This window comes from Puntigrus tetrazona, chromosome 16 (genome assembly GCF_018831695.1).
Source record: "Puntigrus tetrazona isolate hp1 chromosome 16, ASM1883169v1, whole genome shotgun sequence".
Classification (NCBI taxonomy): domain Eukaryota; kingdom Metazoa; phylum Chordata; class Actinopteri; order Cypriniformes; family Cyprinidae; genus Puntigrus; species Puntigrus tetrazona.
The window spans coordinates 19,917,688-19,945,410 of record NC_056714.1 but is presented as its reverse complement, the minus strand read 5'-3'; the positions used below and the strand labels follow the sequence as shown (position 1 = coordinate 19,945,410).

At 37.2% G+C, this 27,723-nt stretch overlaps 1 protein-coding gene across 3 annotated transcripts in view; it reads right to left on the bottom strand.

The window, feature by feature from the left end:
- The window catches only part of oxr1a (oxidation resistance 1a), a 114,574-nt gene that overhangs the window by 66,949 nt on the left and 19,902 nt on the right, over nucleotides 1-27,723 (bottom strand). For all 3 annotated transcript variants that reach the window (XM_043261807.1, XM_043261810.1, XM_043261808.1), the window contains exon 3: nucleotides 1,848-2,041. In XM_043261807.1, coding sequence (XP_043117742.1) covers nucleotides 1,848-2,041 — 194 coding nt within the window. The remainder of the gene's footprint in view (nucleotides 1-1,847; nucleotides 2,042-27,723) is intronic.

The following is a 27,723-nucleotide window of genomic DNA, read 5'->3' as shown; positions in this document are numbered from 1 at the left end:
TCAATAACAACTGCTAAACTATATAATTGACTGCTATTGCAGGCGACTGGTTTTCTGTGCTAGTTTTACATCCCTCTTTTCAGCTAATAAAGCCAAATTTCATCTAAAATCAATATTTCCATGTCCATTTATTGAAACAGCAGGGTATAATATACAGTTAACAGATCGTTATAACAGAATAAACCTCTTTAGGTTGATACAAGTCCCATTCGTTTCCCTCATGCACTGTAATTCAGTGGGATTTGTCCTTTTTTATGCTAAAAATATGCTAAGATTGCTTATAATAAAATAAAATATAAATATTTTAACAAATTTAAGCTTTTAAGAAAGTAAAATAAGCTAGATATTAAAAATTAAAAAGAAAAGTTAATTAAAAACATTACTATATAAGTAAACCAACATCGGTCATTGTGTTAATTTAGATGAGAGTTAAGTTTAAAACTACAAAGATTTATTAAAATCCCTACCATTAATTGCATAAATAGTAAAACGATACTAGTAACAAGCACAGCAAGTAGTTGTGTAGGTATCATGTACTGTACTGATCTGAAAATCAAAATATCATATTATATCTGTTTTATATTATATATATATATATATATATATATATATATATATATATATATATATATATATCACTCAACAAAACAGCTACCCAAGAGTGAGTAAATGAACCCAACACAAAGCAGGTGTATTTGCTAACCGTGTTCTCTGAGTGCACTGAAGGACCTTCTTGATTTGGGAAAACATCTCTTTTAGTAGACTCTTAAATGGCACCGTCAAATCAGCAGCACAATCAAACGTGCTGAGATGAAAGGAAAGCCGTCTCCTGCTCTTTCTAAAGCCTCTGACCTCTCCTCACAATCCCTTCAGACCCTACAAACCTGCACAAGCATCGGGCTTACTTCACAGATCACAGCATTAACTCTGTGTACTGGACGAAACACAGAGAGAAGCTTTTCAATATGGTAATGTGAATCAGAAGAATGAGAGAATAAACAGGAGAGACAGAAAGGAGAGCATGGAGAGAAATAATAAAGAAAAAAAAAAAGGCAGATATAGGAAAAAAAAGATGAGACCGATGAGAAAAACAGAAGGCATGGAGACGTATGAGAAAAGTGAAGACACATGAGAGCAAAGACAGAGAGAAAAATGTGATGAGCTCTAGAAAAAAAGAAGAAGTGGCTAAAATAGATGAGAGGAGAAAGATGAGAGCAAGGAGACAGATGAGAAATAGAGGAGAAAGTTGAGACAAGAGCAAAAACTATAGATACATGAAAACAAGATTAGCTCTAGAATAAAAGAAAAGAGATAGAAAATGATGACAGAGGAAAAAAGAGGAGAAATAATATAGGAACGAAAGGAGAAATGAAGAGAGAGGAGAATTAGGTGAAATTAATGAAAGCAAATTATGGACAAGAAGAGGAGAAACTATGGAGACATGAAAGAGAGGTGATATCTTGGAGAAAAAGATCTAGAAGAAAAAGGAGAAATGAAAGGAAAAAGAAGAGAAGAAAGAAAGAAAGCAGGAAGAGAGTGAAGAGAGGAGATTGACCGGAGACATAAATGAGGTGAGATCGAGCAGAGAATCAAGAGAAGAAGATGAGATGGAGAAGGAGGAGAAGAAAAAGTGAGGATATGGAGATGAGAGCAAGGAGAGAAAGAGAAAAGAGTTGACATGAGAGTATCAGGAGACAAACAGGACAAAGTGAGACCGAGGTGAAGAGAACAAGAGCAGGCAGAACTTTCTAAACACTCACACAGTGTGAACATCTTCATGCGCACACACTTCACTGAAACAAACAAACAGAGTCTGGCATACTGAAGACAGCCGGATGCTCGTTTACCTATTGTGTATCCTCGTTTGAGATCGCTGCACCGCGGACCACGGCGCTGGGAATTGGTGGTGTTGTTTTCTTGCACCTCAGATGTGGTTGTCTTGGCAACAGGTGGTGAAGATCTGTTTAAGGACAGACTCGGGATGAGCCGTGCCGGAAAACCTTGAGAGCCGATATCCACCGACTGGGACTTCTTCTTCAGTCTGAGAGGAAACAGCAAGAAGACATGAAGAAATGAGTCTTCAAACCAAATACAGCAGGGTTTTGTAAACTTAAACATTGTGTGTGTGACTGCTAAAGGCCTGCTTTCATTGACTCCATCTAAAATGTTGTGCACGACTAGATCTACATGAGATCTACTTTGCCAGTCAATTATTGTGGTGTCATGCATCCATAAAAGTCAACAGTTGGAGGCAAGAAGTGATATTTTGACCCAGATTCTTGATGAGTGCAATATGTGACTGGGCTTTGTGACAAATGACTTATATGATATAACTATTTCTTTCTAAGGGGTAATCAGACTGTCTTTTTAATGGCTTTTGATTGAAATCGGTTCTATATCATACAAAAAAGCTTCTATTTTAGAAGATATGTAACATTTGCAACTTAAAGTCATACTGCAGGGATTTCATGGTATTGTATGGTACTAATATACTAATTAGTTTGAAATGTGATAACATGGTGTAAGTAATTGAGTCAGATATAATACATGCATGGGGTATTATTGTGGAGCTTAAGTAGAAATACGCAACATGGCACATTAAATTTGCCTTTGGGTCACTTTAAAACAATCCCAAATTTATCTGCAATTGGGAAAATGCTGCATTATTCAAGAGAGTCATTTTAGATTAAAACTACTGAACATGATAATGCTGAAAGTTGAATTCCTTCGCTTAGGGCAAATGTTTAATCGTTAAAGTGATTTGGATTAAAACTCGTAGTGAACCTAAAGAAAGAAAGGCAGATCACTGGAGTCAGGAACAGTTCATCGTTTGATCTCATTTTGAGTCAATCATCTTCAGTTTCCACCTTGACTCATAACTGAAACAAAAAGCCTGAAAAACCAAAAACAACATTCCTAAGAATCCTGCCAGTCATCTTCGGATCAATCCTGAAATGCTGCCAGCATGAAAAATCAGATAGACGGCATGTGCTGTTGTGTGTTAAAGATGTCAGAATCTGTAGACAATTTCACATTTCTGAATTTTTGGGAAAAAAATATGGAATAGATTTAAATATGGTGAGAGCACTACACTCCTATTGGTAACTGTACAAATAAACAGTGCCTAATTAGGTATTCAAATTCTAGTGTGACAGCTTCAAACATGCGCCACCTAAATCAGTAAAAGAAATATTACGTCAATAAAAATAATCATAAACAACAATAACATTTTTCCTGATTTATATATTGATCAGTAAAATGTTATTGCTGTTTTATGATTATTCAGAATTACAAAATGTTAATTGTTATAATATATGGCTATATAAATCATAAAATAGTCATATATTATAATAATTTACATTTTGTAATTCTGAATAATTATTTTTAGTCACTTTTAGCTGATACTTACAAAGGCACCAGAGCTCATTGTGTTCATTTCATAAACATGAAGCATGATGACTGCTTGGCAAAAGGTTAAATATAACAGCATTATGAGCAAGACATTGATTCCACGTGTCAGAAATGATCTTCGTGTAATTTACAAGTCTTTATAATAAGTTGAAGAAATCCTGCATACAGACAAACACTACATTTTTCTCTCCCATCAGGGATGTTTGTGTGGGCATGTCATTTAGACACCTGTCGAAATAAACAGCTCACAAACAGAGTGCATGCTGATGGCAGACCCCAGGTGCAGTTCCCTCCCTTCTCTCTCTCTCTCTCTCTAAAACCAGCTCACCATTACATAATATGTGTAATCAGCCAGAAGATAAACACCGGCCAGCAAGATTACGGAAGCCTAATAAAAACAACAACTAGTTAGTTAGACAACGCGGAGCAGCAAGTCAACCAGTAAACTGAAGCCAGGCGGTAAATCTATACACAAGAGTCCAACTCAACCAGCTGAAAAACACAGAATACTAATCCACTAAACCAGTCACCTCAAAAGTAGGCAATCCCCAAATTAAAGATTAACTTTACAATTAGAGCATTAACTTTTACAATTAAAAATTGAGAGGGAAGCTGACTAGAAATATTTTATACCACAAAAAAGCTTAAACGCAACTAAAACATAGAAATTAAACTAAACTAAACTTTAAATTAAATTCAATTATGTTTAATATGCTGAGATGGCTTTCAAGAAACACTTTTCTTTATTATCAATGTAGAAAACACTAAAAGTAAATTCTTACCTTTAATACCAAAACATTAATAACCGAGTAATTGATAACAACTGCACACCAAATCAGAATTTTAAAATTATTTCTGAAGGATCATGTGACATTAAAGACTGTAATGTGGCTTTGGACAAAGTAATAGCTTTGCCATTACAAAATATATTCCAATACAGTAATATTCATTTGCATCAGTATTTTTGATAAAATAAATCTAGACTTTAAATAAAATCAAGGCCAAAAAATCTAAACATTTTGACTGGTTGCAAAATTAACAAACAAATGAGTTAAGTACTCTCAAAGTAAATTATTTAGTCAATGAACAACCATTTTTGTGGGAGGATGCAGCTGAAAGATTCAGTATCAGTGAAGTATCGATGACAATCATGCAGCTAGTTTAGTCAGACAGACACACTTTTATTTTCTCCATTTAGATGCTCCTGTTGTAAATGCAAAACCATTCGCTTTTGAATTGAAAATGAGGGCAGAATGACGAGTCGTCGCTGAGGTCCTGCTCTCGCTGTGATGCGGGATGCGTATTAACTAGCTGGCGTGGCGTTCTTTCATTCCTCCATACGGATGAGATGCGGTGCCAATCATCGCCGTGGCTTTATCTATTATTCACAGCTCAGAAAGACAGTGAGGGGGAGAGGAGGGTCTGGCCAGCTTCCAGTCTTCGTAACACCAGATGTAAACAAAGCACCGGCTTTCTTTCAAACAATAATAACCGCAATCGCCTCGCCGCGTGACTTCTGCTCTGATTAGAAGAACACTATTCATGCTGAAGCTGTATTTTAACCATCAGCACCGGCCGTCGCCGCTTGAGTGTTTATGTAAACAACATTGTCCTTCAATTAAGGGGTAGATTATGTGATTCGCAGACGCAGAGGCTGCATTGAATCGGTACGGAACATCTGCCGTGAAAACACTAGTGCGCAAGCTATAATTAGAAAATCAGTTTTCCAAGTCAAAAATAATCCGAACGGGGAAACCCTCCTAAGCCTCTGAGCGGAAGATGGTAGAGGTCAAGCAAGGTCAGCAGAAGACAGATGCCAAGGTGTAAGCGGAAATATCATGAAAACATGTAAGGTTTGTAAAAGCCTATTACAGCATAAAAAAGTAAAAAAAACATATAGCAGACTGTATCTCATTTGTATATTCTTCATTATTAATTATTAAATAGAAAAAGACATAGAAATAGACAGGGCTTAATCTAAACCAGCATTACTGTAGGCCATAGTTCAGTTAGGACATTTAAGTCATTTTTATCAACAGGCCTTAGAAAAACAGTATTACTTGTGTGCATCTTAAGACAAAACAAAGGCACAGACATGTTTTAAGCTCAGTTCATGTGAGTTTCTTTCAGTTGAAAGAAGATTTAGTCTAGGATAGGCCTAATAAAACAGACAAACACATGTGCGAGTATGTACACATCTGTATGACCGTTTTTAAATGTAAAATATAAAAATTATGTTTTCAAAAAACACACAATCTTAACGGTTTCCAAAAACATTTTTATTTTCTTTCCTTTACATTTAGGGGTTAAATATGAACAGGTCGTGTCCTGAACGGGCTTCATGAGATTCAACCCACACCTCCTTCTCTGTCTGACTGTTTCTGAACCTCTAAAACATCCCAAATCCCCCTACTCACAGCACGTGGGACGGATCAGCGGGAAACAGGGTGGTGGGAAATTGCAGAGAGATTAAACGCTTTGGCAGGCGGCTGATGGCGGCCGTGAGTGTGGCTGCTCTTTATCGTGGCCAACAGAGTACGACAGGGACGCGTTAGGTGGGGAGCAGAAGGGAATCTCTGGGCGTTACAGTACCTCCTATACTTAAAGGAGAGAGAGAGGAAGAGCTGGCATTTAGCTCTCTTCTTCCTCATGCTCCACGCAAAGAGAGTTGCGTTGCCAGACATTCTGAGATTAAGCGTAGTAGTCACATGCTTTGGCAAAAGATGCATAAACAACAGGGAATTCAGGCAAAGCCAAAGCACGCTTATCTCGCTCGGAAAGATGGATTTGAGCCCGGGTGAAACTCAGATCTGGTGTGCACAGGGAACTGAACATCTCAGCGTGAAGGATTGACGTCAACGCTGCCGGCCCGCTTGTTGCACCGATCTTTGAAGGCAAATATTAGATACTCTCGGGTGCCATTACCATGCCCAGACGACACGCGATGAAACTAAATGAGGACATGAGAAAGACATGTCATTTAGAGGAGACAAGCAGCTCCTGTGGGCCCTCATGGCCGCTTACACGTGGCTCTTATAAGAGAGTTATGGGACACTGGCCTTGACAGGACCTCGGCTTTTCAAACGCCTGATGGCTTAATCGAGTCAGCCGGGGAGAGGGATATAATATAGCTTGAGAGGCCTCAAAGTGCATACATGACACAGCACTATCTGAAGTTAATCTGATTAAGATTAATGCTTTACAGGAAAAAGACTAGCTATATAAAATGTTAAAGGAATAGTTTAACCAAAAAATTTATTTACTCACAGTCAGGCCATTGAAGATGTAGATGAATTAGTTTTTTCACCAGAAAAGATTTGAAGACAGTTTGCGTTACATCACTTGGCTCACCATTGGTGAATGGGTGCCGTCAGAGTAAGTGTTCAGACAGCCGACAGAAGCATCAGAATAATCCACACCACTCCAGTCTATCAGTTAATGTTTTGTGAAGTGTAGATGTTTTTGTCTTCTGACTGTTGCTTCTGGCTAATATATGAGTCCTCTATCCATAGCACTGTATTTAACAGTCAAGTACATAACCAGCCAGCATTCAAAACCTTTACATTTTACCGTTATTTTATCGTAATCAGGATACTGTAGGTGGTGCAACGTTTAATTATAGCCTATTCACACAGCAGCTGCAATAATTCAAATGTCAAAAAATAATTTTGATGGTGGATTGTAATCCAGAAAGTATTATAAGAAACATGTGAAATAAAATGATATTACAGTTTTAAATGTGGTTCTGATTACAGATGGATGCCTAGGATTTCACAAGATTGTATTTTAAAGATAACCAGTTCAAACGCTATTAATATGAAATTGGAATGGCAAATGTACATAAACTGAAATCTACAAACCAATACACACTGACGTTGTTAACATTAAGAATTTGAAAAAGTGTAACAGCAATTATACTTTGCAGGGTTTGATGTGATATGAGCTTGATCGATTGATTAAATTTACCACTGGCATCACAATTTATTTTAACGCTTTTTTTTGCTCAGTCAGAACAAAGTATAGCAGACTTGTTACTTGTTCAGATGACAATATACGGTGAAAAGTCTTATTTGGGTCATATATTTTAAGATGTAGGCTAGAATCTGTGATTACTAAGTACAGGATTTACTAAGTAGGACAGTATTTCAGGAAAAAAAGTAGGCAGTGCGTATGGTAGCATTCATTAGTAGTTCGTCATACTACACCCCTTCTCTAGTTCCATACTATTGTCAAACTCAAACTACTAAAAAATAACTCTGTAGCCTTTCTACCAAACTGATCCTTCGCTTGACTGACAGGTGAATCCGCCATTTCGTCTGACAAATAATCAAGATACCTTCTGATGTTCATTCATGTTTATTTCGTACTTTAACATTTTTTCACTGCATGACAAAATATGTGTTTTGTCAGACACGGCAACAGTAATTAGGGGGGAGGGTCTTGGCGAAGGGTCAATTACTCTCCAATACTGGTAGCTACTTCATAAATGCATGAAGCGGTTTAAACCAGTGGGAATTTGCATGAATGCAAACACACAAACACACACAAACACGCACCTCTTAAATAGATGGAGCGTTTATGAATTAATGCAGGTATTTCTAATTAATATTCGAAACCACACTGTGTTAAATGGAATTGCGTTGCATAAAGCACGTAAAGTGATAAAGCAGCTTCCCAACAGTGCTGTGAAATAAACATGCCTTTGCACCGGAGTAAACAGCTCGAGGCTTGAACAAACGTTTGGTCAGAGTTGCATTAAAATTCAACGTGCTGAAGTTTAATACCAGAGGCTAGAGGCTGTTTTCGTTTTTATTTGATTTATTTGGGTTATAATAGTCACTATATTCAACCTCAGGAAAACGCAAACGCTCTAAACAGCATTATAAAACAAGAAGTGACCTGATTCCCAACCTTACTGAAAGCTCTTTCTAATAAAGCATGGTATTCACATACAGTATATGCATTTGATGATCCTTTTTAGCACCAAGAGAAACATCATATTCATCTGTTTGATCACTTGCAGTGCTAACAGAAGAACTGGAGTTCATGTGAGAGCAGATCAAATGAGGTTTCTTCACCTGACATTCCCTCTGTTACATAACACACTGATGCACAGCTGTCATCTTTCTATAAACTGTCTGTCAGTCTGCACAGCACTTTCCCTACAACCTGCACTTCTGCCCGAATTTTCTGATGAGACAACATTTTTTTATCCTTTTCTTTTCTCTCTCTGATTTCTCAGCATCAGCTCTTGACAGTGGTATTAGCATGAGAGAGAGAATTGTGTCCCTTTGTAGAGAATAGTGACATCTTTGGGACACAGAGTCTCACAAACCGCTGTCTAAACAGCAAAACAGCAACATGCGAGGCTCAAAGCACACTTATTTTTTTTATGAAATATTAAAGTTTTTACAACATCAACAACATCATGAAATCCATTCCCCCGTTCCAGCTGTCAGTCATGAGATTGACTGATAGCAGCAACTATTAAACAAAAATCTGTTACTTACCATTAACTGACGAAACGTGCAAGACTTTCAATTCATCAGCCGCTATGTTTATGATAATAAATTCAAATAATATTATAATAAATAGTTTGCAATATTAAGCAGCATGAACAGCTCAAATTACCACAAGTGAGTGACACCAAAAATGTCCAAAAAATGACATTTAAAAAATAAAACAATTGCAGCTTTAGAGTTTAGAATGTGATCTATAGGTATGTTTGATAAGGGGAATAGTGAGGTTGTGATCATTTATTTTTACTATAAAAAAAAAACGTTAACATTTCAGTTCTTTCAATTCAAACGTTACAATGTCGATGTTTGATGTGATGACAAAATAATACACCACTCTTTATTTTTTACGCTTCAGTGTGCAAAGACAACAATATAGCATACAATACTAATTGTACCTAAGGATTCTAATGGCACCAGATCCATATCTGGCAAACTAAAAACCTCAAGTGTACAATGACTGAGCAGCAAACATTACTTTGCAGATACATCTCTCTTGACACTACCTTTGTGTTTCTAACCGAATCAGCTATAAAACAGAAAAATAATGCACACAGCAGAGCAGGCGCGAACACATTATGATTCTCGTTGGGCTTTAACGATTCCTACGGCATTTACCAGCGTGTGCTGGTGGAGCGGGACGGTAGAGTTGTTATCAGAGCACCTCGGTAAATCAGCAACTAACAGAGGTGCTGCTATTCATTTCGCAACATACATCAATATTACTGAAACGCAGCCAGCAGACAAGAGCTGATAACCCAGAGGAGTTATGAAGAACCCGAAGGAATACGTCTGTTTCATTACTGCGCTAAATGTGACGCTGGGCAGACTTCTCCCTCGCTGAATCAGCGTGCATCTCTCAAGCAGTGTTAGTCACACACACACATACACAGTGTTCCCGAGGCCTTGAGTTAACCGCAGTCTCTCAATAACTCTCTAGTTGCTAGCCACATTCCTGCTTTCCTGCTCTCTCATTGGCGGAGGCGGAGAGCCGAGGGCAAATATGATTGGAGGAGAACATTGATGATTTCAGCAGGAAACTGAACTGAATTATAACGCAGAGGAGAGAGAATAAGAGGAAAGGAGAAGAGAGGTTCACTTGTATCCCATGTGTTGTGGTGAAGTGAGAGCGCCGTGATGCTGTAAGGGGTCGAGCCGCAGCAGATTCAGGTCAGACTCATTTGTTTTAAGCCACACTTTAATGAGTGGGAGGTCAACGGGCCAACTCTCAATTCAGACTACTGACCTTGAGATCTCATGATGAACAAATACAAAAAAAAGGAATAGCTGTTGCCCTGTGATGTGTCAGTCAATAAAAAAAAAAAAGAAAAAGGAAAAAAAAGTCAATAAAGCATCCACTGTATTGATTAAGATGAGCAATTTGGGTCCCTCTTTATATTGTGTCCATAATACTTGTGTACTTAGTCTGTAAGCACAGTGTATACACATTGGTGCATTGTATCTACAGCTGTTATGTTCTTCCCTCGTCTCATGGCATAAATGTACCTTGGTGTTCTTTTTAGCGAGAGACAAAATATGTACTAAAAATACATATCACTGTAGTTTCCAAAAAACAGAAATGAACACTAGCAGTAACACATTTTATTCCTTTTCACACAAATTTACAAAGTTTTGAATAATAAAGCATAATTTTCACACGATTACGTGAAGAATACCATGTTATGACTTCAAAACAATATATGTAGATGTACTTGAGATGAGAGGAGCACCGGTTCGACGAAACAGTTCAGATCTGTGTAAAAGGAAGTTGAAATGGCACGGTTGCATCAACAAACGCATTTTCTTTTTCAGTTTTGCATTTGTTAACACTATAGGGTAGGTTTAGGGTTGGACTTGGTGTAGGGCATATTTCCATCACGATAGAGCATTAGCTTTTAGCAACAGTCCATGGATATTTCATTAGGGTCCCAATATTAAGTGGGAACAAAATGATTAGTACAACTGTATTCAACATAGCTAATAATACTTAATATGTAACATGCTAATGTTTTATGAGCAGCAAATTAGCACATTAGGACAATTTCTAAAGGATCATTTGATAGTGAAGACTGGAGTAAAGATGCTAAACATTCAACTTTGCATCACAGCAATAAATTAAATTTTAAAATATATTAATTTAGAAAATAGCTGTTTTAAATTGTAATAATACATCACAATTGTACTGTTTTTACTACATTTTAATTAAATAAATGCAGCATTGGTGAGCATAATAGATGTTTTTTTTTTTTTTAAAAAAACACTGTACTGACCCTAAACTGGTGAATGGTAGCATATACCGTATATAAACCAAATTATTTATTGTAAATGCAATATGCACTAACATTTTGTATTTGATTAAAATGCATTTTCACTAACAGTCTCCAAAAGCAAACTTTTGGACTCCTCTTTATATTTAGCACTTGTTCATGTGCTGTAGGGGTCATCTCACTGCGCAGCGGCCAGTTCTACCCTCACAAGACATCTGCTGCTGCTGGCAGGGACCAGTGGACAGAAACAGGGCACATCTGTGCAGACTCCCATCGCTGGCACTGGGGGACGAGGTCACAGGGGAGGACGTGTTTATGAAACATTTGCTGCTTAAAAGCCGTGAGCTACGAGCGAGAGCCGAGTAACATGAAAAGTTCAAAAGAGATTTACAGCACGGCCTTTAATGGCTCATATGGGTGGACTCTTGGTTCAGATGGTGGTCTGGGCTCCTGGTGCTTTTTTCTGGGTCGACCCATAGATTTTCACACGTTCCACTCTAACACCTCCCATCCACCAGTCGGTCTGCGCTGGCACAGGGCAGCTGGCGTGAAAACGTCACCCTTACATCCCATCAGCAGTCAGCGGGCATCATGCTGGCGTGACTGTGCACAATCTGGGCTGGGAGCGATCATGATGAGAGACGGAAAGGGGAAACTGAACTAGTTTCTACTTGAACTAGCGAGTTAAAATTTAATTAATCTTGTTTATCACGGATTTATTCACCAGAGACCCGAAGAGCTGCCTAATCACAATGGCACAGTTCGGCAGAAGCAGCATTAAAATTCAGTTCAACAGTTCATTCCTTCAAAAGTGCACAGAAGACCGACGTTTGACCTGAGACGTAATCCACAGGTCCATCTGAAATTCCTGTCATGTTCGGGCTCAGGTGGGACATCTGTTTGCTTCCTGAAAGTGAGTTAGGATAAAACCATCCAAGCATATGATACCAGAGAGAAAAGAGCTGCAGATGACTGCCTCATATTAATTAGTTTCAGAACAGGAAGAGTTTATTTTACCCTGAACACTTTGTATTATAGGCCTTATCTATTTGCCTTCAAAAATAAGAATATGCCTTTTAAGAATTATTGTGAATTGTGAATCTGTCAAACAAGAAGTAAAATCATAGAATTAAAATTTTAGGCTGCAAAGCACAATTCATGTGGACTTTAAATACAACAAAGCTGAACAGATTTTTCATCTAAATTCATTTTAAAATGTCTTTTTTGACATTAAAGACAATAAATTATAATAAAGTTGCCAACTTACACAGTAATGTCTTAATATTTCATGTTAAAAACAAGGATAGATGGATGAATAGATTAATTACAATTCAGAATTCCACGCAGTGTGTTTTGACTGTGTTACTGCACATTAATGTAGACCGATATTACGTATATAGAAAAATGTATTCAGTATAATAGATGCAATCTTTCTTCAATAAAGAAAATATATGCAAAGTGGAAATATAGAGGGGGTATTGTGGTAGTATTTTGTTACACACAAAGTCACAGTGAGCTTGAGAATTAAAACGTTGATGATGAAAGTTGCAGTCATTTGCTCATTCTTAGCACACAGTCCGTTCCAGTCCTGGGCATAATAGCGTTCATCCCTCTCAGCATAATAGTGCTCGTCTGCACGACACTTTCCAAGAACAGCCGTCAGTCTTAAGAACCAGCCTTGAGTTTTTATTTCGATGAGGAGACAAAGGAACTGTGGGAGCTTCATTTGATTGAATTGTTCCAGATGGTTCTGGACTTTCAGTGGTAGTGCGGCCCATTGTGTGCGTCTTTAAATTGCTCCTATTTGAGCGCATCACGTTGTATGACAGTTGCAATCATGTGCTGCTGCTGAAGAGAGAAGGAATGATGAACATTGTTCTGCTTTGAAAGCTTATGATTATCAGAAATAGCAGGCCAGTGAATGAGAGTGAGTGAGCAGCACTCAGGTAGAATGAACCACTTTTTGAATCAGTCTTTTAGTTCCAGCTCCTGCCTGCTGTCTGACCACCTCGACCACTGCAGTGAGGACTCACAGACCAGACTCCTAACACGTTCACAATCCTTAAGTTTTCATCTCTTCTGATCTTATATTGTGTGTAATTACAGTACATACAACTTAGTATTTAAATGTAATACTGTCTATACAAAAACCTGTGTTCAATAAATCTGTATGCTCAGTGTTTTCTATTCGTCTATCCATTTATACATTATACAATATCTATCTATCCAACCAACCATGTATCCATCTATAATATCCATCTGTGAATCAATCCTTCCAATCAATCTACAAAATCTATCAATTTATCCATGTATCCATCTACAATATCCATCCATCTGAAATTCTCTGCAACCACCTACCCATTCATCTACAATATTGATACAGCATTCATCCATCTACAACATCCATACATTCATCTAACCATCCACCAACCCACACAGTATCTCTTCCTCATTCATCCATCTACAATATATATCCATCATTCATCCATCTACAACATCTGTCTATCCTTCCTTCCATCCTTTCTTCAATCCATCCACCCACACTATCCATCCATCCATCTTTCCTCCATCCATCCTTTTACATTATGAATACAGTATCTATACATACATTGACAATATTGATCCACCCATCCATCCATCCATCCATCTACAATATCCATCCTTCCATCCATCCATCCATTCACAATATCCATTCATCCTCAGAGCTCTGACCGAGTCATTTACCATAACTGTCTACACCATCTTCCACCATCTGGACACAACAGATTGTGGATGAATTCAAGATGGGGCTGTTATCAAGTGGTCATGTTCTCGATTTCACTGTCTAGAGTTCAAAACACTGCCTTTATCCATTATCCAAAGTCCATTTCTTAACCAAAAGCACATACTTTAACAAGAACTCCAAGACCTTTATCTAACAGCTTAAACACAATAGCACAGTTTTGTTAAAAAGTGCCAAAAGAAATGCACCGTGTTTTGGTTTTCGTCCCATGTGTTGGAACATTTCAGACAGCAGCTGGAAAGGGGCTTTGCCAGTCATGTAACAGCCTAGTCCTTTCTGTCTTAAGCCAATGGTAAACGCACAACCACGTGGCTGACCAGTCAAAGCAGTAAGAGGTTTATATTATGAGTCAACGTGCAAGATCAATCTCGAAGCAGCATCTGTAAGGCAGGAAAAGTAGAACAAGGATTACAGTACATAACCGCCACTAGTTTTGCTTTAAAAACATAAAACATTTCTAGCTTTATATCTGATTCATTGCGGGGGTACAGTATGTCCAGGCTTGCATGGGCCAGAGATTATGGCAGTTAATACAGCACCAATATTAACCACAACACTTAGGCTGTTTGTCAAGGTGATGACCCCATATATACAAGAACATAGTTACTGGGCCAACAATAACATGCTACTTCGAGCTACAATTGAAGTCTATTAATCCAACTTTGCACTTGTGGACTAAAAACAGATTATTACCTACATATAAACACATATACATATAATTATTGTTTTTTTGCAAACTTTTAGAGTGCACTTTGTCTTGCTGTGTGTTATTCAATGCAACAAGTATGGATACAAACACACCCACATATATACGCACAGACAAACATTATGAAATATACTTGCAAAACATACTTGAAAGATATATCATATTTAAATATGGATGATTGTGTATAAAAGAGCACTGCTTTCTGCAAGAAGTTCTTTATCCCTAACTATGTTTACAAAGGTAAAACAATGTAGGCAGTCTGAATTCAGTGTATGATTTTTGCTTCCCTGCTTTCACACCATACCAATAAACAGATCCCACCCAATTATATAAATACATGTGTAAGCATGTGATAATTACAATGAATTAATTTGAGGTTCTCTCCAGAGAAAAAGCAATCCTTTAAGTGGACCTCAAATTAAAAGCTAAAGATGTTCAATTTGACCGACACTGAACCTGCAACCTGATCACACTGCATACAAATTCCTAAAGAAAACAATTTCTCACTGTTTATGCATGCTGCAATGCAGCACACTGGCACTGCACCTTTATGAAACATGCAGCTTCCTGTGCAGCAGACTGGGCGGCAGCAGCTGTTACACACTGAAGAGAAGGTCAAGAGTGTAACACATGGAAGCAAACTCATGCACACACGAGCAAACAACCAGGCATATAAATACACACACAAACATGCACTCAGATTAGTGGAGTTAATTAATTAGCCGCCAAATGAGCTAAACTGCCACCCATCAAATTACTTCTATGAACTTACCTAACAAATCTAAATGAACGACTGTATATCTCTATTAAGTTTAGATAAGGTTAAGTTTAGTAAGTTTATAGCCAGAACTAACTGCAGACTTGCACTTCAGAGTGCCATGAGCAAATTTAAAGCACATTTTGTTAAAGAAAGGAACAACATTATAATAAAAATCAATCAACCAAGTGTAAAACAAATAAAGCAAACTACATATATACCTCATGCAATGATGTCTCTGAACTGACTGAAGCAGAATGAACAACAAAATGTGTTATTCAGATTCTGAACAAACTGCACAGAAGCAAGCAACACAGCAGTATCAGAACTGTCCCATTATAATCACTGAAGCTGTCACTCATATGACTGTTTGATCCCTGCAGTTCTCCTATGAATGCTCCCATTATAATCAACGAACAGTCTACACTGTACAATAAATCTCTTATTTACACCATGTCTACGCCTTGTTGATTATAATGGGAGTGTGCTAGTTTTATCACATCGCTCGCTTGCAGTGTGCATTGGGTGTTAGACTGAGAGCCATGACATCTAGTGATACATTTCAAAATTACCACTTAATGATTTTGTTTTGATCCTAAAGCTTTTTTCAGAGCTGTTTTTCTGCATTTTCATATGCTCATGTGAACATAAGTCAAAAACATGCTTTTCATGGCTCGGTCAACGTAAACCACACTAGGTTTGGTCATGATACCAAATACATACATGATCTGCTATTTTTACGTTGGTGCATGCTATGAACTCTGTGATGTAAGAGTGTGTTTGAAACCAAATAAATTATCTCAAATTTAGCCTAGGCCAGAGGCTAAATAGTTCTGATGAGCTTTAGATGCGCTGAAAGGGGAAAGTGCAGGGATAAACGGATGGATGGATGAATGAATTGAAAGATAAAAGCTGGCGGAGGACAGGGGGTTGGCTTTCATCGGCCAGGCTAACTGGGACACTGCAGTTAAAACTCTGTAAATCCACTTTTTCTGATCAAGTAGGATTATCGCGGCCACCGCCCGGCTTAAAGTGTGTCCTGGAGTGCTCACTTCACTTCAAACAAACACAAGCCTGGAAACACAACCTAATAAGAGAGCCAGCTTGCAAACATATCATATAAATGCCATGCCTCACTTTAACCTAGGATGCCAGCATGTAAGGGTGGCTGCAGACCCACACGAAAAGGTGCTCCTTATTACTATGGTAATTAGTATTTTTATAGCAAGAAATGCATATCAATCAATAGAGCTTTTTAAAATTTCTGTAATGAGCAAGACACAGGAGACTGGTCAATATACCGGCTTTTGCACAGCAATTGCTCATTATATCTAACCGTCTTCATAATAAGACTAGGCTTCATTCATCAGCAATAGAATATTTCCGAAAAACACCAGAGCATTAAACCCTTACAACCCCCCATCTATCTCAAAAACATACATTTACACTTAAAATAGCATACAAAAGTTTGGGTTAGTAAATTTTTGTCCAGTAAGCATGCATTATACTGATTTTTATAATAATACAGTTGAATTTACTTTCCTAATCGAGTCATTTCGAAGCATGCTGGGAACTAGCAATGCACTGCTCAGTTTGGAGCAAAAATTCTTCATGTCTCCACATAAAAGGTTTAAGCAAAATTAAATTTGACAAATTTCAAAGAAAGTGAACTCAGTGGAATTAAAATGACGAGATATTCTGAAAGCAAGGAGCAAAAACACTTTTTGATTGCACTTCAAAAAGGATGTTTTAAAAGATTTAAACACAACTGAAAGAAAAAAATAAATAAATGGAGGCTAAAAAAAAAACATTAAATTTCATCTGAACATCCAGGGTGTTGAGAATGTATGTGTTTTGTCAAATTTTGATGCTCAAATCTCCTTATTCTGTCAGTGTATATTGAAGTGGGAAAGTGATGGCAAATAACAGCAGCTCTGTCTTTTGAAGAACAAGCAGGTAAGTTACGGTCAGACATAATTGCTTTCTTGTACGTTTCTTCACTTCTCAATCCTTTCAAATCTCCTCACTCTGTCTGCGTGCCACACACATCTTTCCAACTTATATGGCAAATCTGCCTTTTAGTCTAAGAGCTGTTATTTTCCTGCTATTGATTGAACGCGTCTCAAGGCAAATTCCCCATTTAAAGATGAGAAAAAGAGAGACACAGATAGAAGCTACAATCAAAAAGCTGCAAGCTAATTCGTGTTTACTAAAAGATTTAGGAAAAACACCAAAATTCCACATGAATAGCCTCCTTACAGAAATGGCTTTTGCCATATTAGCTGTATGTAGAATCTGAAACAATTTAGTTGTTGTCGGGCAACTTTCACTGCCTCTCCAGCAAGACCAAGAAAATTTAAGTAGAAAAGGCTGCAGTTTTTGTACATACCGTGGTGTGAGATGTACAGGCTCCATTGATGGTGCGCTTCCAGAGCTGATCTGTGGACTAACGCGCTGCTGAGGTTAAGCTAAGGCAGAACCGAGATCATGTGACCGAGAGTGGGCCACCAGGCTAATGTAGTTAACGGATATATCCAAACGACTGATGATGCAGGAAGAGCAAGTGCCAGAGCAAAGCTTGTGCCACGCAAGAGGATTTGAAGCTGCTCGTCCGGCACTATGTAGCCAGGCTAAACAAACAAGAGTAAGAGGATATTGACAACAACAAAAGATGAGACTGGAATGAACAAGTGAAAAATTACCAAGCCAAGGACAACTAACACTAACAATAATTCAGTCTGCTTTAGCAGGGTCAGCAGGGTTTTCAGTCTATTCGATCTCTGAAACTTTGGTCTGTTTTCTAAACCTAGTAAGCTGCCTACAGGCAACTATCCTAAAAAATAATATATTTAAAATACATTTCATATTAAGTATAGTTCAAAACTATTTACTGATATATCATTTGAGACTTATTGAAATAAAAGATATAATTAAGCTTTATTTGGAGTACTACTTGTACACAATGCATATTTCTTAATGAGTCACTCATTACTAATAAGGTTTGTATGAGATATAATATATATATATATATATATATATATATATATATATATATATATATATATATATATATATATATATATATCAGTCTATCCTTAAGCATTTCAATAGTTCCACTTTAACAATCAAATATACTTCAGTATGTCTTAAGTTGGACTTCAGACTTACTTCTGCGCAATTAAAGTGCATCAACTATAATATTAGTGGTTTCACTTTAGAGGCCTTTAAAGGGTTAGTTCACCTCGAAATTAAAATTCTGTCATTAATAACTCACCTCATGCCATTCCAAACTCGTAAAAGCATCTTTCTTTTGGTTAATGCCTGACCATCTTATACACACGTTGTTGTTGTTTGCATTTACATGGATTTTAAATAAATGACCGAATTTCACCTGAAATCCACTAAGTGTTGGAAAATCTGACCATATCATAAATCTGCCCTCTGTATGACTGTCTACATACGTACATATGGGTTGTGAAAGAGGAAGACGCATGTGTACACACAAATACGACAGCGCAAAACACACACGTTTGCTGTTGATGGTGAAATACCTGGGGCTAATGGTGACCCAGATCTCAAAAACACACAAAACAAATCACTTCAGGTGTTTACAAATACCCCTGGCACCATAAACCCATCAACAGATTACAGCTAGAGGTTTTTTAAACATACGATGAAGCTAAAAACGTACCAGACTGAAAAACAAAGTGGGGTTTTTTTTTCTTAGATTGTAATTAAAGCTATTATAATGCAATGAGACGTTTGTGATATTATTCAGGCCAAAGATCACCATTTTAATGGGTATTCAGACATTTGATGCATTTAAAAATGGCTACTTCTTATGCTATAAGCCAGTTTAACTATTTCCCTTTCATCGATCTCATAACAAAACAAGGTTGAGGGCGCATTTGTGAAAAGTAATAGGACACCAAAGCGTGACGTATTCATGGAAAGTGGCCTATATGACGCTCTAACGGATAGATCTGAATAATAAACGGGCCATTCGGGCACATCTGTATTCTGTTGTGTTTGCGGTGGGTGGCGCAGGATGATATTTCTAGGCTGGGGTTGAAAAATAGACCTGCTCTGAGATGGCTTACTAACTGTGGCGCAGAATACAAATAATGCTGGCTTATATTTATGGCAGGATGCTGTCAATGGTCTGGAGCCAAAAATAAACCCCACCAGAGTGAAGGAAGAAAAAAAATAATAACACAATTCACATGGGACTCATAACTAATAGTGTCAAGCCTATCACAATGATGAAATCAACACAGGAGAAGGACATAACTACATTTTTCAGGCAACAGTATATGTGCTATATCTAAATATATAACACGCACCTGGATTATGAATTAAAGCATGACATTTAAGTATTGTCTAACAAATAATGAGCTGTAAGACTCAGATTTAAAATGACCTTTCACACAGCTCTAAGAGAACGAAAACATCCTGCAAAGTTTTAATTCTAAAAAAAGTGCACCTTATGTAAGCTATTACATAATTAAATATTAGCATATTGCCCGCCCTCTTGGTATTGTCTCATTGGTCTGAATGAAAATGCAAATTCATTCTCTAACACTAGGTGCCACTTTTGGCACATTAAAAGCTCACAAACCTTGCATGCATGTCAGCCGGTTGTTTGGGACTTATTTATAACCCATAAGTAGTTCACTTTTAAGTTTAATACAAAAAAAACAAAAAAAAACTGAAAGAATAAATTAAGAAGTATAAGTGAGTTAAGTGTTGTACATGTGTAGACCTGTTTTCCTTTGTTTTTTCTATAGTCATGTGTTATCATGACAAAGAGCCTGTCACTGTCCTTTGGCAGAAAGTCCACCAACCCCTTTCAAGCTCCCAGTATGAGAAAATTACATTTTCACAGGCGGTAAATTGAAATTTGGTCTTTTCTTGCCCTCGCTATGAGGCTGATAGCTGCGTGTTGCTGTCAGAGGCGTCCCTCTCTTATCCTGTGTCTAGGTGAAGTATCGACTGCAGCTAAAGCTGACCGGCTCTTTTCATTAAAGACGACTGGGGACCAACTGACCAGCAGGAAAGTGAAAAACAGGCTTCAGCAGAGGACAAAAACAAGCATGTAAACATGAAAGAGTACAAATGCACTAAAACCCACATAAGAAAGAAAGAGATCTATAAATGAATGACAAGACTTTCAAAAATCTATCCATTATTACAATGCTATCGCACAAGAAATGTGTGTATATATTATAATGTAGCCAATTTGTAGCCTTCCTCTCACATTGAGGCCACTTTAAAATTAAAGCACGGTAAGACGGACAGATAAAATCCTTCTTCAACAATACTAAATGGAATTAATGGATAAGTAATGAATTAATCAATAATTCATGCTAATCAAGTGGAACCAAAATTTGAATCAATGAATTCCTTGCAATTCCTGTTTAAATTTTAAAATATTTTTTCATAAGCCAGATATGAGCTTGAGTTAAATAAACATTTATTTTTTACACTATAAATAATATACACTGTAATAAATAACGTATACACTTCATTCAAAAATGTACTAATTGCATTTAAATGCATTTTATACTAATGCAAATGTAACAATAAATAACCTTTTAGGTTTAATTATATTGTATAAATAGTTTATTGGTCTAAAAAGGCAATTAAATGTAAAATAAAGAATAACTTTTCAAAATGTGAATCAGCAAAATCTAACAAATAATAGATTATTAAATCAGTTTTTTAAACAGACAAATAAATACGACTATACTAGTTAAATCTCAAACAGAAAAGAGAAGCCTGACATGGTGTTTCTATCGAGCCAGACCTGTGATATGCATTATTAGCGACTAGCAGTCAAGAAGAATAATCACACTTTTTTTTTTTTTTTCATGTTGAATGTTTCATACAGTATATGAGGCTAGAGAACAACGTGTTCACTGTAGGTGCTAAATTATTTCTCACACATCAAAAACCATCTCGGCCACTGCAACTGACCCAGATGGAGGGTTTTCGCCTTGGGGGGAAAACAGTGAGCTAGCGTAAAAAAGACTGATCTCTCGCTCTCTCTCTCTCCATTCACTTTCGATCTCTCTCGCTCTTTCTGAACAACAGCCTGCTAAGACACAGCTCAGCAAGAATCTGGCTCGGAAATCGCTTCACACAGCTGACGTTAAAAGACAGCTCACGCCCAGCGGCGATTCGCGGACATGGTTCACATCCTCGTGACATCTATAGGAAACGTGCATCTGTATATACCCGTGATGAAAGAGCCTGTGTGGAGAGAGGTGCAGCAGACTCCCATGATGCTCTGTGGTGAATATCACAATCATCACACTTACGGATATCCTCTTGGTTTCTCAGGCTGTGAAGCTGGTCACGTGACGAAGAGACTTCACGCTATTCCTGACTGTGACACAGCGGAAACAAGCTGTGGATCTTCATTAGTGGGAATCACTGAATTGTCAACAGCTAATTAATAGTCTGAGGAGGCCAGTGGGTTCATATACAGGTAGAAGCATGTTAGGGAGCTGAAAGCAGGAGCGCTTGTTTTTGGGAGAACATATTGAAGGTGTTTTTGGTAATGATGTGACTCATGAGGTTAATGAAGCACCTGCTGCATCAGTGTTACTGAAAATCTAAATGTCAGCGATGTTATTAAGCATTAAAGGGACAGTTCATTTGAAAATGAGCGCTGTCCTTTATTCACCTTCAGGTCAGTTCGAACTTTCATGTAACACAAAAATGTCATTTTGATTAAGCATGTGGTTTCCAAGTGCTACCAAAGTCCATAAAATGCATAATAAATGTAGTGATCCGTACTACTTGCGCACTGTATTTCAAGTCTTTTAAAGAAACACTTCACATACTGGTCTAGCTCTCAAATTTCAGTAATTACACATGTGCTCTCTTTAAAACCTAGACCTCCACATATATGTAAGTCAAGTTGATAAAAGTAATAAACGCATATTGCTATATGTGTTACCGAGATATTCTTATAGATGCTCAAAAATGTCTTTGTGCTTTTCACTTTTGTAACTGTGGTTACAAAATAAAAAAGTATTTTAATTTTTAGATTAATTGACTAAATGCAAAACTTGCAAAAAAAAAAATTGGTTACATATCATTATAGAATAAAATAAGAATAAAGCAATTTTTATAATGCCGTAAGTACAGTTCTTTTAGTCAATAGAGTTGTTTTGCGGTTCAAGGGAGATAAAATCTTGCACAGCACCAACAATACACTGCCCACCAATAACATTACGGCATCCACTGGGTGAAACGTTCACAATAACCAATAACAGTCTCTTGATGACTTTCACTGACTTAAAAAAACAAAAAACAAAAAATAAAACACATTCAGTGTGAATGACCCTTAATTCATTCTTCCTTTGGGCTGCTCTTGGCCAATTCAATCTGCGGTCCAGAGGATGTGTGCTCTACAGCGCTCAATGACCTTTCATGATAATTACAGCTGCTCAGCTGTCCTCAGGCTCCTCAACCTAAAAGTAGCCGTTATGTATTATGTAACTGAGTGATGGCAGAAGTGCAAGTTTGATTTAAAACATCCGACATGTCCTCTGACAAGGGTGAGTGGCTTTCCGTTGGCTGTGTGATTTCTACAAACATGGGGCTTTCACACGAACATCAGCCAGATCACACACTGATCAGCTGCCAAATGGCTGTATTGTTGGTCATAATACGCTGGATGTTCTACCAAAGACTATAGATATATACAAAAGACGTTTCATTACTATTACTTATGAATGGGAGTTAAGGCAACACGCAATATACTGAAAAATGTCTGGCCTTCTGACTGAAAGAGCAATTTGATATGTAAAGTCTTTGCATCACTGTAGCAACCATTAGAAGCTCTGGTTCCCATAGACACCGTAGACTCATGCTTATGACTACACCTGTGCATTGGCTGGTCTAGATTAAAAAAAAACGTTTTGACTATTTGAGCAAAAGAAACATTTATGGGGCAGATTACCCAATTAATTTATATAGGACATGGTATTAGGTGCCTGGGGCCACTTGAACAAATGATTTGAATAAACAGCATGCCTAAACCCAGTTAAGGTACTAGTACAAAAATACACTCTGCAATAGTGCTGTCATAAGTACTGATTGTACCAGTCTGTATGGAAATAAAAAAAAAAGTAACTATTTCCTGCGAGCATTCTGAGAGCTGTTGAACAGATTCTTAAACACCTCTGATTGACCATTGTGATCATTAGATTAACAGGTATGTCTGTTATTGGCTACATTTATCACTGCATGGTCATCGTGGCCAATTACAGACACAGCTGTTGAAAGAGTGAAGACAATGGCTAATCAGAGGCGTTTAGGAATACACTCAACATCACTCAAAATGCTTGCAGGAAATGCTGGTATAGTCACTTTTTGAAAAATGTTTTTGGTTGCTCCTTTTGACAACACTACTCTGCAATGATCTAATTACCAATATTGAGATACCTTTTTTGTAAATGTCACATAACCCATATAGCTTGTTTTCTGGCTAAACCAATGGTACGCGTTTTAGGGGGCGGGACAATCAGAAGTAAAGTGGGTGTGGCAGTAGTTGTGTTCATAAAACCAGTCTGAAAACAATCGTTTCTTTTACCATTACACTTGATGGCGTTCCAGCATGGAAAATCTCTGAATAGACATTGTTGCATAATTGTGCCCATCTACCGAGGCAAACAGCAGTTTGCTTGGCCTTATAGACTAAAAATATATGCCACAGCTGGCGGGGAAGTCTCAGCGAGGCTCTGTAATGAGCTCTGTCACATCAGCATGGCCCAGCAGCGCCTGTGGTTGTCTCATGTCACTTCCCATTCGCCACAGCAGCCACTGAGAGCTCCAGTGAACCACCAGGAAAGTCAGGACAGCTTCGCCATCTCTCGCCTATTCTGGGATCACTGCTTCCTCGGGCCGCCTCGAGGCCTGCACGCCTTACTGAGCTGAAGGTGAAACAGAACAGCATTTATCAAGCTTCGCCGGATCCACGGACATCTACCTTGAGCGGCAAAGACTGCGGAATAATCGATGTAATCATATCATTCTGTGTGAATCATTCTTCTTATCATCTCTAATGATTCTTTGCATCAATCTTTACTTATGTAACGCTTACGCAAGCAATGCTCACAATTGCTGTGCTTGGATGCTAACGCCGGCTTCTTTTTTTAAATCATGAACTGCATCCCAAATGACACTATGCAGTTATACGCAATGTACTTAGACACAATGTACTCAACTATGCAGTGTAGAAATTTTATAAGGTTACTTAGTCATTAATAACCTGAGCCATAATTAAAGCTGTGACAGTTGAGTGCATGAAGTGTCCAACATTCCACACTTTTCCCATTATTTAAGCGCATCATCCAGGTATTTAAAAAGGAACCTGGATGATGCGCTTGTTTTGACAAGAGTTTAACTGTTGAGTTATACTGTTTTAGAATCCATTCATCCATGATCAGGTGTTAGCACTTTTAGCTTAGCATAGGTCATTAAATCGATTAGACCATTAGCATTTTGACAACTTCCATATTTAAAGCTTGACTCTTCTGTGGTTACACTAAAACTGACAGAAAATATGAAGTTGTGATTTTCTAGGCCGATATGGCTAGGAACTACACTCTGATACATTCCAAAAACATTCGGTCATTGTTTTGAGCGAGATGCTAATGGTCTAATCAGATTCAGTGATCTATGCTAAGCTAAGTTAAAGGTAATACCGCCAGAGTTGGACATTGACTAAATCAAAACTAAAACTCAACTGTTTAAGTCTTGGGGATTTGGAAAATAAGCATAAATAATGGAAAATGAGCACTTATGGAATTTTCATTGTGAACATACTACTCACACTATACAAACATTTATAGAATAGTCAGTATATAAGTATGCTATTTTGGAAAAAAACTATTATCTTTTATGTAGCGTTTAAAATAAACCGTTCAGCCAAAATTAAAAATTATTTACTAACCCTCATATTGTTTTTAAACCTGTATGACTTTTTCTTCTGTGGAATGGAAAAGGAGATTTTTTTGAATAACACAAACAAGCAAAAAAACAAAATTGAAATATCTTCTTTCATGTTTCACAGTAGTGTATTAAAGTTAATAGATTTTTAACGGAGACAAAATATGGTGTTTGTTTCATCCATTTTTTTGCCTTCTTTTTAGTTTCATAGGACACCAAGGTCTTTTTTTTTATTATATTAAAAAGATCTAGGAAAAAATTATTCCTCATAACGTGACCCATTTATGTCAAACCTATAGCATGCATTGAACATTCACTATGTATTCACACTTCTAAATGTCATCGAACACGTGGTCTCACATATTACATAAGAGACAATTAACTACCAGCCGCGTCCCTGAAGAAGAGCTGCTGAGTTTAGAGATGAAGTTGTTCGATTTTCAGCTCATCTCCTGGCATTTCATTCTTCCCTAATCTATGAGTCATTTTCTCATCTGCGTACAGAGAAGCGAACTGTTTGTGGACCGTTATTAAACCACCACTGGTTCTGATCAATAGTATCAGCGACTTTAAAGGATGAATAAAACTCATTAGAGCACCTTTAAAGGGCAGTAAGAGCATTTAGTGCAGGTGATATGTGCTATCTATAATTGAGAATTATGATTACAGAAAACATATCTCTGACAAACGCAGATGCAAATTTCAGAGTGAAATTACAGGTCAGTGTATATTTGGTGATTTGTGAAATGTTAAGTCATTTGTGTGCTTATGCAATCACATTCTAGGTTGAAGAAACGTTAAAGGTGAAGTGTGGAATGTTATATATAATAAAAATGTACAACTTATAAGTAGCCAGCAGCACTTGATGCATAGTCAATAAAAAAACCCTGAACATTTATTCATAACATATAACAATGTTAGGTTCATATTTTCGTTAACAGACTTTATTAAATGTTATATTACAATATTTTTGTGTAAATTAAGTGAAATGATTTATTTTGAATAAATTATTTCATAACATTTGGGCATTAAATGTGTCTAAATTCAATGATATAATCATTTAGTAAACATTCTATAAACATTTTTTATTCATTATTATTTTATACATATAAAACATTGAGCTGTAAAGTTGTTCAACTAATTAATTAGATATTCATTAAATATACTTTTTTTTAAACATTATCCTATACATGTACAAATTACGCTGTGAATAATTTTTTTTTATTATTATTATATTAGGGAATCTTTTTTACGTATCTTCCTTTATTTCAGTCTCTGCATGTATAGAATCAGGGCGAGAATGTCTAAAAAGAAAACAACAAATATAAATGTTTTACTGTCCCAGCAGTGGGCAGCTCTGTCAGGAATCATTGAGAGTTGCTTCAGTGCAGCTGGAGGACATTTATGGGTCATAGGGACAGTTTGTTCATAATGTGACACTGACATGTGCCAAAGACACGTGACGCTTCTCAGTTTGACGACAGGACAGGAAAAGTGCATGAAAAAGACGTGACATGATCCGAGTTAGTGAAGTTAACTGTACTGAAAACTTAATCTCCAGTCCAAAAAAAACACATATATACACATGTGCTATATACAAATTTTTCATATTTCCAAAGCTTTCTTGGCTTGCGAAAGAATGCAATCCAACTTGCAGAGAGGCTGTTCATAATTGATGGGGCAATTAAAAACTATGTTGAACTACACATCAAATCTACTGCCTGTATGTGAGCACAGCAAACACCATTACTCAATTCTCAACGCAGTTTATAATGAAGAAAAAGTAGACACCAGATATAAACCTTTCGTGATTTTTTTTTTGCCTATTGTTGCATCGCTTGTAACTTTGTTTCCCGAATCACTACGCATGTGAAAGGCTGTGAATTTACCTAGGCTTATTAAACGCAGTCAAAACAGTGCCTTTGTTCACAGGACCTGAAGTATGGGTTCAGGCTCGCGGCGATGCTAACAGGAAAATGGATCGGGCGCTTTGGTCTCCTTCGGAGGCTCCTGGGGTTACAGGAAACAGCCTGCTGTCTCTGATGCTCACCCACACGTCCTGCTCTTTGTGAAACATCTCCAGCTCTCTGAGAGATGCTCCTCATGTATCTACGGCTGGAGGGACTGCTTCACAATCACCGGCAGTCTAGATGCATTTAAATCCTACAATTTGTTTATTTGTTCATTTAGAATAAAAAAAAATTAATATTTGCATTACCATTTAAAAGTTTTTAGTTTTAAAGGTTTATTTTAATACTTTCCCCCAGTATGGATGCAATAAATTGAACTGACGATAAATACATTAATTTTAAATAAATGCT